Here is an 11296-nt window from a genome sequence, read left to right as displayed (position 1 = left end):
CTATGACGGTACTAAGCGGAAAGAATGCCCCAACAAATGCAACAATGAAATATTTTGTTTCTCAGCATATTTTTTGCAAACAATTCTCCAAGTGACCTTGCTGCCCTGTTTTGCTTAGCTAAAAAAAATTCACAGTCTACCTGAAAAACATTTTTTTCTAAGGAGGTCCAGAATGACATAAAATTAAATACATCGCTTGAATTGCATGAAACTGGATAATGTAGGTAAAATAGCAATAACTCAATTCTTGACAATATTTTCATGGCAAAACAGTTTGGTCGTCGAATTTTCTGCGAAAATAATTTCATCAATAAATGTACAGACGATAATTTTTTGTCATCAGATATTTCGCCGATAATACAAACAGCTACATTTCATACACTTGAACCAAACAACACCGTTGTATTCTAATTTCCAAAAAATATACAAATTATTTGGTCCCAGTACTTTTCAAAATGTAATGTGAAAATACTGGAACGAGGTTGCGCATTCTGTAATAAAAAAATCAATCATATAATAAATAATCAGCTATGTTGTACATATACACATTATAATTCTCAAAGTTTGGAAGAAGATGGAGCACAATTATCATTAAGCATGATTTAGGATACTGTAAGTACTCGATTAAAGATTCCTAGAAACTTCTCATTTTAAAAAAATTACCTCAATGGTACCAAAATTTCTCTGGGAGATAATTTTCCAGGTCTACAAAAATGTTATCAAACATTTGTGTGAAAGCCCACCTCACCTTCAAAAAGCACCAACGAAGACTTTCTTTAGTTATTATAACTAAAGAAATCTCCACAACAAGTGCTGTGCTTGTTGTGGAGATGGTAACACTCGTTTATATTTCTTGTATGATATTCTAAGCTTAATCGAGTATCTACAGTGAAGATAAACCGAACACAATTACGAAAGATTTGGACCGTAACAAAATGTACATCTTTCTTCGTGTGACATAATCACGAAAATTCAAACCTGTGGATTCCATTAAAGTTTTCGAAAAGTTGTTTTAAAAAGTAAAAAAAAAAAAAACACTCGCCACATATTCAACAAGTAATCGATAAAATAAAAGATCCCTCGATATGTTCGAAACTCATAATCTACTAATAATATAAACAACGTAAAGCAAGTTAAAAAAACGCAAACTAACACAAAAACAGTCTCAGTGGCAAAAAAAACAAAAAAAAACAAGGACTTGTTACCAGGCATGCAACATTAAAATGGAAAAATACAACGATAACATACCAAATCTGACAATATACGTTGTTGTTTTTATAAGAAACACGATTGTAAGAAAAAAGGCTGAAAATAAAGATGCTTTCAAGTGGTAACTTGTGAATTATTTAGAAAATTGTAAACGTAAAGTCATAGATTAGTCGGGCTCTTACCGAAAAGAATTATAAGGGTATAAATAGGGGACCGTTTTTTAAATTTTCGGAAACTCTTCTTTAATGTAAAGAAGTCAAAAGAAAAAACTCGAACAATTTCAAGGCAAGGCAAAGTTAAAATATAAATGGTTCATAAAACAATGTGAAATAAGTTATATTATGATTTTTAAAACGATAACTTTTAACTTTTTAGTAAAGTAGAGCAAAAAAGTTAAGAAAATTGCAGACAATAAAATTCATTTATATATATACAATATCATCATTATAAAATGCGAAGATAAAAATATAAGAACAAAGAAGAAAGTTCACTGACATTACTTTGAAGTAATGTTCAACTACCAAAGCTTTAGATAGACAACTATGAAGGTGCAGAAACAGCATTTTCAACGAAAAAAAATGTTAGTATTTATCGAAAATTCAAGATTATAAAATTATGTGCAATCTTTATATACATTTGGTAATTCGAACTTTTAAAGGAATAAGGAAAAAAAGGTTCGAATCAAAATTCGAGCCAATCGAAGTTCGAGTTAAGTCAGAAGTTTATCGAGTGGCTCGTTCTCGAAAACAAGACTGATATTGTTTTTGAGAACGAGATTTTAACTTCCTTTTTCCGAAAAAAGTTCGAATACTCAGAAAATAAACCAATGACAAACTTCATACCTAATATTTACGCTCGCGCTTTTTTTACATTGTCAACATGTAAGAGTACAGTAATTGTCGCCAGCTTCATCGAACTAACGTATGTACACCTTCATCATAACCTCCATTCTCCAGAATAACGCATACGTAAGAATACGATTATCTCCATTAGCTTCTTCAAAATTAAGCGTGTAAAAATATAGCTATCTCCACTAGTTTTATCAAATTAACGCATGTACACCTCCATCATACTTAGCTTCTCCAAAATAACGAACGTGTAAGAATACACATCTCTGCCATATTCAGCTTCCTTCAAATTAGCGTTCATATATTAAGTCTCAAGTTAGCCTAACATGCACTTTGTTTATACTCCCGTATTAGAGCTGATATACTTGTGGTCGAAGAAGACATGCGCAAGAAAGGGTGCTGAAGAAGCTCAAAAGCTGAAGATCTGCGGAAGGGATCTTTCTGTAAGCAAGCTTCAAGAAAGGATATCAATTTAGACGATACCTAAAAAAAGCATTAGCTAAATTCCATTTTCAAACATACGAGTTTCTAAAAACACGTTTTGATATTACATGATTGTTGTATGTATGCATATTTTATGAGTTTTTGTACTTACACAGACTTGTATACAAATCTACAATTGAGAAGAAAACTATAAAAGTTATAAGCACTGACAATAAGCTTCCACATATTTTATAACGGCTAAATCTGTGACCCTTTTATTCCGTCTCTCGTACAGGGTGCCCATCATAATTTTATCTCTCATTTTTAGGAGATTGTAGGTAAATTTTCCGTTCATTTGTATGAGATTGCGCGGTCAAATTGATAGAAAAAAGTAACAAAAAAGTAGGAGATTGTAGGAAACTCTTTTCAAATTTTCACTTTAAAAGTTGCTAATTTTGTATTATATACATAATTCATGTAAAAAAGGAAAGAATGGATGAAAAGTATTTCAAATTAGATTAAATGAATATCAGGGTTACTGCCAAGTACTAGAGACAACAATATGTTTATTTGATGGTCCGAAGAAATGTTAAAAACAAAATTTTGGTTGAATAAAAATCTAAAAAAGTAGGAGTTTGTATGAGAAATTATATTTTCAGGTAGTTTTGGATGTGGTTGTAGGAGAATATAGAAGATTTGTCATTTTGTATGAAATTGTATGATTTTGTATGAGGGTAGGCACCCTGTCGTACATTCCCAATTAATTGTTTGAACTGTTAATAGCAGCAAAGATTTCCCATCAACTTTGAAGTCAATACCATGTACTATAAAAAATCAACACATCAATAAAATAAATCAGATAGCTTTTACACACGTTTTCAGGTTGCTTTAAAGTTGGCGGATCAAGATCTCTTAATTTCTTCATAGCCATTAGGGGCGGTTCATTAAAAAAGGGCGGCTCAGTGTCAATCATTTCCATCACCATGATACCAAATGACCAAATGTCCACCTGAAAGCGGTAAAAGAAGAAATCATAATGCAGTCGATATTCACATTCAAAGAAATAGAAAATTTATTTCACATATCTTTTTTAAATTCGTTTGGACGCGAAAGAAAAACTTTAACGGACATTAGAAATAGTCGCTAGCTCATAGAATAACCCACATGAATTGACCAATCGTAACTTATTTTGTTTCACAGACCAGTCAGATAGACAGCTAGTTAGTCAGCCAGATAATAAAAATCTTAAACACTAGTTAATATTCTCACACTCGCATATGGCAAGCATTGTGAGTATTAAGCTAGGAGTATCGATTATTACAAACCTCTGTCCCATAACTGTCTCTAGAAATAATCTCAGGTGCCATCCAATATGGGGTGCCCACTAGTGATTTTCTTTTAGGTACTTCATTACTAACTTGTGCGCAGAAACCGAAATCCGATAGTTTTACCTAAATAGAAATTAGCTTCATAGGATACAAGAAGTTATATATAACTGTCGAACATGTGGAGCAAAAAACAAACTGTTCTGTTAACCTGATATATAACGAGCCATTTAAAAGTGTACTTAATTTCGGGATTTCTTACAAATCTTCGCCTAATTCGCCAATATAACCCTAATGCCCCTAATATATGCCCTAAATAGTGAACTTTTATCTCAGGGTGAGAAAGGGTGCAATTTTCACAAAATAGAAAATTGAATGCGCACCCAAAAAATAACTCGAAAATATTTGATAAAAACTTTAAACATTCGCGAAACTGAAAACAATCCATATGCAAAAATTAATGCTTTTGACCTTGCTACAATGTATTACACGCTCAATGGAAGTACGAAACATGAAAAGTACGAAACATAAAAAGGACGAAACATGAAAAGTACGAAACATGAAAAGTACGAAACATAAAAAGGACGAAACATGAAAAGTACGAAACATGAAAAGTACGAAACATGGAAAGTACGAAACATAAAAAGGACGAAACATGAAAAGTACGAAACATGAAAAGTACGAAACATGAAAAGCACGAAACATGAAAAGCACGAAACATGAAAAGTACGAAACATGAAAAGTACGAAACATGAAAAGTACGAAACATGAAAAGTACGAAACATAAAAAGTACGAAACATGAAAAGTACGAAACATGAAAAGTACGAAACATGAAAAGTACGAAACATGAAAAGTACGAAACATAAAAAATACGAAACATGAAAAGTACGAAACATGAAAAGCACGAAACATAAAAAGCACGAAACATTTTCACGGAATTAACTGCAGACGAGAAGTCTAATTACTCAACACTTTAATTTAATAATAGCCACAGGTGTCAATGAAGATTACACACAGCATACCTGTCCATTGAGTGACATAAGGATGCTGTCACTTTTAATATCACGATGGATGACACCCTGCGAATGTAAATACTCCAACGCCTTTAAACAACTTTTACAAAAATAAGCAATCTGATCTTCTTTTAATCTAAAAATAATCGTGTTGTATTGAAATACATATTTTTAAAAACAATACTTCCATCCCAAAAATAACTGCTAAAGTAGAAAGGCGTTACATTTGCAATTTTTTTCATTTCAAGTACATTTGGACATGTTTTTGTTAATAAAATGTTTTATATTTTATAAGAAAATGATAAATTTTTTAACAATGGGTGGCTTATAATGTATATAGGTAAAGTAATAATGACAAAGTTTTGTCATGATATGATGTTGGAAAGATTTGGTATAAAAAGGTGTATCAATATAATGATACGTTTCATACACAATACTTATTCTGATTAGCTAATATTTAGGAAGTTTTTTTTTAACAAAAATAATGGAGGCAAATTTATGCAAAATGAGCACAATCAAGACTTAACATGGAGTGCTAAATTGTCAAAAAAATTTCAATAAGAAAACAGGACATAAAAAAAGACATAAAGGAAGTTACCACAAAGCACCTTCTTAAAAAAAACACAGTTTTATAAACATACTTTGTATACGAAACTATATCAGTTAATGCTCCTCCCTCCAGGTACTCCATCACTACCCATAATTCTTCATTAACCAGATATGCATCATAAAGTTCAACAATATTCGAATGATGATAGTTTTTCATTGTTACTACCTATACAAGAAAATACGTAAACATAAAACAGATTATGAATGTCTTTAATTATTAGACATTTTCTTTATTTTTAAGTGAGTCTGGCCAATGTGGAGACCTATGAAACTTCAGTATACGGCTGAGATATGAGTATGCTCAGGTTATGCTTATTGGGAAAACAACTTAAAAAATTGTATGTCCCTGTTTTTAGCTTTACCATTACAAATAAAAGTGCTAAAGTCTTATGGTGTTAAAGAAAAAGAGAATATTGTTGAATTAAAATATCTATAACAAAAAACACATCCAAAAGATTCACCAAGGCTAAGCAACTACTTAGCATATATATCCTTGAAAAGATCCTCCATCTGAGCCTCAACATACAGATAAACGTTAAATATACAAGATTTAGTTATATTTAATAAGAATAAAACCAAATCAACTAAAGTATTTGAAATTTTGTTTGTTTGTACTGAAAAGAACATACCTCGTTAAACAATAGTTCTCTCCTTTGTTGTTTATGCAAATCCATTTTTTTAACTGCAACTTGCCGACCAGATCTCTTATCTCTTGCAATACACACAATACCAGTTGAGCCTTCTCCTATTTTCACAAAATTCTCTAAATGTTCTTTGGGGTCGTCATTACATACAACTAACTTAAGTGCTTCTCTAAATTCATCATGACTAACAAAAATATTATCATTCGATGAAGCTGAGCTAGCTGCAACAGATCCATCTACTGAAGGAGTTGGAGAAAGATTCCCTTTACTATCTGTTGGTGATTGAGGAGTCTGTGCTTCTTTTTGCTGTCTTTTCACTTTATAATATTCTTTACGTTGGGCTGAGTAAGTGTTCTTAGGTAAGCTTCTTGAAGTTACCTTGCTACGATCAAGCGGCATGCTGTTATTTCCCTTTGAGTCTCCATTGACAGTTTTATTTTTAGATTTTACTGAGTTTTGTCTTAAGGAATTTGATCTAGCTATACTTATCCTTCCACCACTAGGTGTTTGTTTTGTTCCAGATGCTTGTGCCTGCAGCATTAAAACACCTGGTTCAATATCGGTTACCACGCTTGGATCCATAAAAGGCCTTGGCCTTTCAAATTCTTTTGCAAGAAACTTTTTCCACTGTGGAGGAATGCCAACATAATTTCCTTCTTTGTTATCATATGTCATATGAAAATTGTGTGAAAATTCCTGTGGCAGACCTATGTCTTTCTTTCGGATCCTCTTCTTTTTCTTGACTTTTGACATTTTCAGTATACTAATTCTATTTCCTATAAAATTAAAATGTATTCAATTAAAAAGAATTTAAAAGAAGGGGCATTGAATTGTGTTTCTGTTAATTCAACATTACCAATATTTTAAACTTATAACATATATATATATATATAGACACACTATCAACAAGAAATTTTGGCAAGTCGATATTTTTATTATAATTTTTATATGTTACTTTGTCTGAGTTTACAGATATTATTTTGAAACTAGTTACATTATACAAAAAACTAAATTTATTGCTTTACATTGGTCTCAATGATAGCTTCTGGTTTATGAGTTTCAGTAAACACCTGCCGTTGTTTATCAAGCTCTTCCACCCATCGCTGAATTTGAGGATCCCCAAATTTTCCTTTAGTTGAATTGAAGAATGTTTGAAGATTTCCAGGTTTGTTTTCAGACTTCTCATATTCAAATGCTTGGAGAATCATCTCGAAGCGATCAATATCTTTTACAGCTCTCGCTTCTTTTGTGTTCTGATTTGTGTATTCTTCCCACAGACTCATCACTTCATTTCCAACTTTCTCATTACTTATCAGGCTTGTAAGCTTAAACATAGCTTCTTTCTCCCTCCTATATTTCTCTTCAGCAGAAACACCACAAAAAGGAGTAATATCACCAACAATACATTCCGCTAAGTCATGAATAACAGCCATTTTCATGCAGTGCGTTGTGTTTAGGTTTTTTCCTTCCAAAAGCATAGTCATAACAGCCATACGATAGATGTGATCAGACACACTTTCAACTTTATCAACATTGTGATGTGTCCAGCCGGTGCGTTGTGCTCTTTTAATTTGTCCAACTAATGTAAAAAACTCTAATGTTGCGGGAAAATTTTCCTTTGACTCGTGGGTACTTGTTGCAGTTGCCATGTGTATGTGAACTTTACTTCAGCTTAAAATTGTATAGAATTTAAGTATATAAGTATAACTATATACAAAAACATAATTGACTACTGACCTGGGGCAAAGTAAAATCATGCTTACAAAAAGAAAATAACCATCAGGAGAGTTAACAGCTTATTGTTGTAAGATATCATGTAAGATACCATCAATAACTTTTATATTTATAACATTTTTATGGGGTTGAGGTTTTAATGCTCTCCACCAATTGGCAATTCTGGGAGAGATTATTTAACAATCTGACATTTTTTTTTTTAAAGTGTGGGCCTACAAGCAACAAACTATGAAATTAGGAGGGCAAAAATAAAAGAATGGCATATAGTTCAGGATATCATATCTTAGAAATTACTCTAGAACATCTCTGAGAATTTACAATGTGAATAGATTGTGTAAAATTGACCAAGATTCACAATAATGGTGTTAATATTATGCAGATTTGATGTTATAGCAACTTTTATGACTTATAATGCCACTGTAGTCTAGTTTATACACGCACAATTCCCAAGGAAAAATGCAGAAGCACAAAGCTTTAACTTTCATATGATCTAGTATCGACTCTTAATCTATTTTGTACAGGATAGTTTAAATGTAAGACCAAACCAATATCTTTGTACCACTGGAAAGCTTGGTTTACAAGGCTTTAATTTAAACTATACTGATGTTCACAGTTATAAAGAATCACTCACAAAGAATTCTTGAAAACAGTTAATAAACCTAGGTTGCTAACAAACTAAGTTTGATATACCCTAAAAGTGCTGACACAAACAAAAAATTAGTCAATGGGCAAAGAGCTGTGACAAAAATTTCCCAAGTTTAGATAAAGCTGGTTCTCAAAATACTTTGCTTATATCCCTCAAATGACTTTTAAACATTCGAATAGATCCTAAAATATTTTAGTTGGCCAGTCGGAAAATTCACTTCTTATATACTTTAAAATCACTAAAAATAAAAAGGGAGCCTGTTTGAGAATAATATATTTGCATTTTGATTTTAACCCTTGTTACGAAATCAAAGTGATGCTATTGCAAACACTTAAGTTGCAACCTGGTTTCTCTATGTCATTATCTGATTATTATCCCTGCAAGTTCGTAACAGAATATTTTTTACTACCATATTTTCCGGTATATAATCCGTGGGTTGTGTGTTGATTTTTACAACTTCCACTGTTGGTGTAGGTTATAATGTGGGGCGGGTTATAATGTGGGGTGGGTTATAAGCTTTATTTTTCAGTCATTTATTGCGAAATTTAAAGTTTATACATTTCACCAGCAAGTCGAGGCTTCTTTTTTTCAACAGAAGCTTTCTGGCATTGTTTTCTGTTTATTTGTAGTACTAACAACCTTATAAAATTGCGCAGAATGAAACAATATAGACATTGCACAACTCGGACAGTATATGTGGTGGTCTGGGAAGAAAGTAGGGAAAACAAAAATTTAATAAAACTGCATGCGCAATTCTATAAGTAGTGACCTTGTTCACCTACGTGATTTAATTTTTTTTCACACAGTGAAATGGTTTTATGTTTCTATTGCTTGCAAATCCCCCTATTACAGGCTCTCTCTAAAACACAATTCTGGAGATTATTTTTTCTTTCATGTTGAATGTAATTCCAATCTATTTATATTTTTGCAATCACATTGAGCACACTGAAATGATTTGCTTCTGGTAGAGGACCAGTATTGCAAGTATCATTTTTAGGTGTTATTGACATGTACAATCTAGTTCCCAGGACTTCATTACTAATTTCTGTTAAAAATATTGAAAATTGTAAAATTAAATATATACTAAATGATAATTTTTTTATCTTTACTACCTTCAAGCAACAGGTGACCATTGAAAATATAAAAAATAAATTAAAAATACAATTAATAAGATCTCATCTCCTCGCCATTGCTGCAATTTATTTTATTATGCACACTGTGATTGCTGATATATAAATGGATAAAAAAATTATATAAACATTAGAAAAGAATGTTCCGTACATCGCTGTTACAGACCATCCGTGATAATTATTATGTTGTTTATTATTATTTCAGCAATAAGAGATAAAAAAGTTAAGACTGAGAGAGTCACTAGTTCAGATACTCAGTTTTCGTGTTTGGGGTTCACGAGTTTAAACAGCCCCCACTTGTCTCTGGCATGAAAAAATGACACAAAACTAAAAAACAAACGGAATAGCAACCACACGCACATGTTTATAAAATGATTCAAGTAAGTAAAAATACACTGAATTTTTTTTCTTAACACTATGCAGGTAAGTAAACTCACTGTTTGAAATTTTATGTGGGCTATCTGATAGGATCGGGTTTGTAACTCCCTAAAAAAGCTGAGCGGGTTATACGATGTGCAGGTTATATACCAGAAAATACGGTATTCTGTTGCTGGGGGATAAATCCACAGGTTTTCCTGTCCTTTATTTGCCGCATCCTGTGTGTCCATCCAGACATATATGGGTATTTTAAAATAGATAACAAAAGTTTTGAAAAATAGTTTTTACTTTATGTAAAAACCTTTAAAAATTGTCTTTTTGGCCTCTATTGATAGATAGATGTAGTTGCAACACATTGACATTTTTGGTATGGGTTGGTGGGTGTTTAAAAGAAAAATTAAATTGACGTTTCTAGCAACAAGTACGAGGGTGCCGATAAGCCGCATACGTCGTAAAAAGTGCAGGCGTTTTCGGGCGAGTTCGGCGTTTAAAAAAATTCAGGTATTTGCTCAAAAAAACCCGCATAGTCCCGAACAATGCTAAAAAAAAAAGATTCACCATAAATGACTCTCGAAGAATTATTTAAAAAAGTATAAAAATTAAAATATATGGTAGCTAAGTTCTTAAAAGAACTGTTTTTTATGGTTTTTGATAAGATTTACTTGATAAATAACTTATGTATAAACTTTATTGCCTCCTTTCTCTTCAAGCGTGTTCTTTCAACTGTCGTCCGCCATGTTATGTTAAAAGGTGTTGCATTTCAGGAATGTTCCGGACGAGTTCAGGAAAGTGCGGGCGCTTTCGGTTGACAACCGTCAATTAAATTCGAATCGCCAGAACTCGCCCTTATATATGCGGGCGTTTGCGGCTTATCGGCACCCTCTTCAACAAGTTGGACACTGCCAACAATGACATTTCTTGTGAACATCCTCAGAGATATTCCATCTATTTTTTACAGAAGAACCACAAAAGCAATTCTAAAGTTTCTATTTTCTACAGAAATCTGTGAAATTTTTCTTTAACTAGACAGTAGCTAGCCATTTGGGTATTTGGGGTGGGGATTAGAGTTAGAACTTATAGATAGCTAGCTAGCTTTTAACTTGGAACATATTCAGAAAAGTGTTTTTCACACTGAGTGCTACCAATACCCAACCAATAACGAAATAGCTACATGTTAAAACTATAGGGTAATGTTAAAATGAAAGCAAGAGGGATTGTGTGTGTGTGTGTGTGTGGGGGGGGGGGGGGGGGGTGACACACACTTCACTTCTTCACAAAGCACTGACAAAATGCTTTTAGGCTGATGTGATGGTGGATTGAGTGCTAACTCAACAAC

At 32.5% G+C, this 11296-nt stretch overlaps 2 protein-coding genes across 2 annotated transcripts; both read right to left on the bottom strand.

Annotated features, from left to right (window-relative positions):
• Positions 1 to 387: 387 nt before the first annotated feature.
• LOC130642033 (serine/threonine-protein kinase PAK mbt-like) lies at positions 388 to 6848 on the bottom strand. The gene is made up of 6 exons (XM_057449099.1): positions 6058 to 6848; positions 5461 to 5594; positions 4829 to 4955; positions 3806 to 3931; positions 3355 to 3489; positions 388 to 2540 (listed from the first exon to the last, which is right to left on the bottom strand). Exons 1-6 carry the CDS (start codon positions 6823 to 6825, stop codon positions 2379 to 2381), a joined length of 1452 nt encoding a protein of 483 aa, XP_057305082.1. The 5' UTR covers positions 6826 to 6848; the 3' UTR covers positions 388 to 2378.
• A 42-nt stretch (positions 6849 to 6890) lies between these two features.
• Positions 6891 to 8931, bottom strand: LOC130642034 (5'-deoxynucleotidase HDDC2-like). The gene has a single exon (XM_057449100.1). It carries the CDS (start codon positions 7719 to 7721, stop codon positions 7086 to 7088), a length of 636 nt encoding a protein of 211 aa, XP_057305083.1. The 5' UTR covers positions 7722 to 8931; the 3' UTR covers positions 6891 to 7085.
• Positions 8932 to 11296: the final 2365 nt, after the last annotated feature.

The sequence above is a fragment of the Hydractinia symbiolongicarpus genome, chromosome 4 (assembly GCF_029227915.1).
Source record: "Hydractinia symbiolongicarpus strain clone_291-10 chromosome 4, HSymV2.1, whole genome shotgun sequence".
Taxonomy (NCBI): Eukaryota; Metazoa; Cnidaria; class Hydrozoa; order Anthoathecata; family Hydractiniidae; genus Hydractinia; species Hydractinia symbiolongicarpus.
This window is presented reverse-complemented; position numbering and strand designations above follow the sequence as displayed.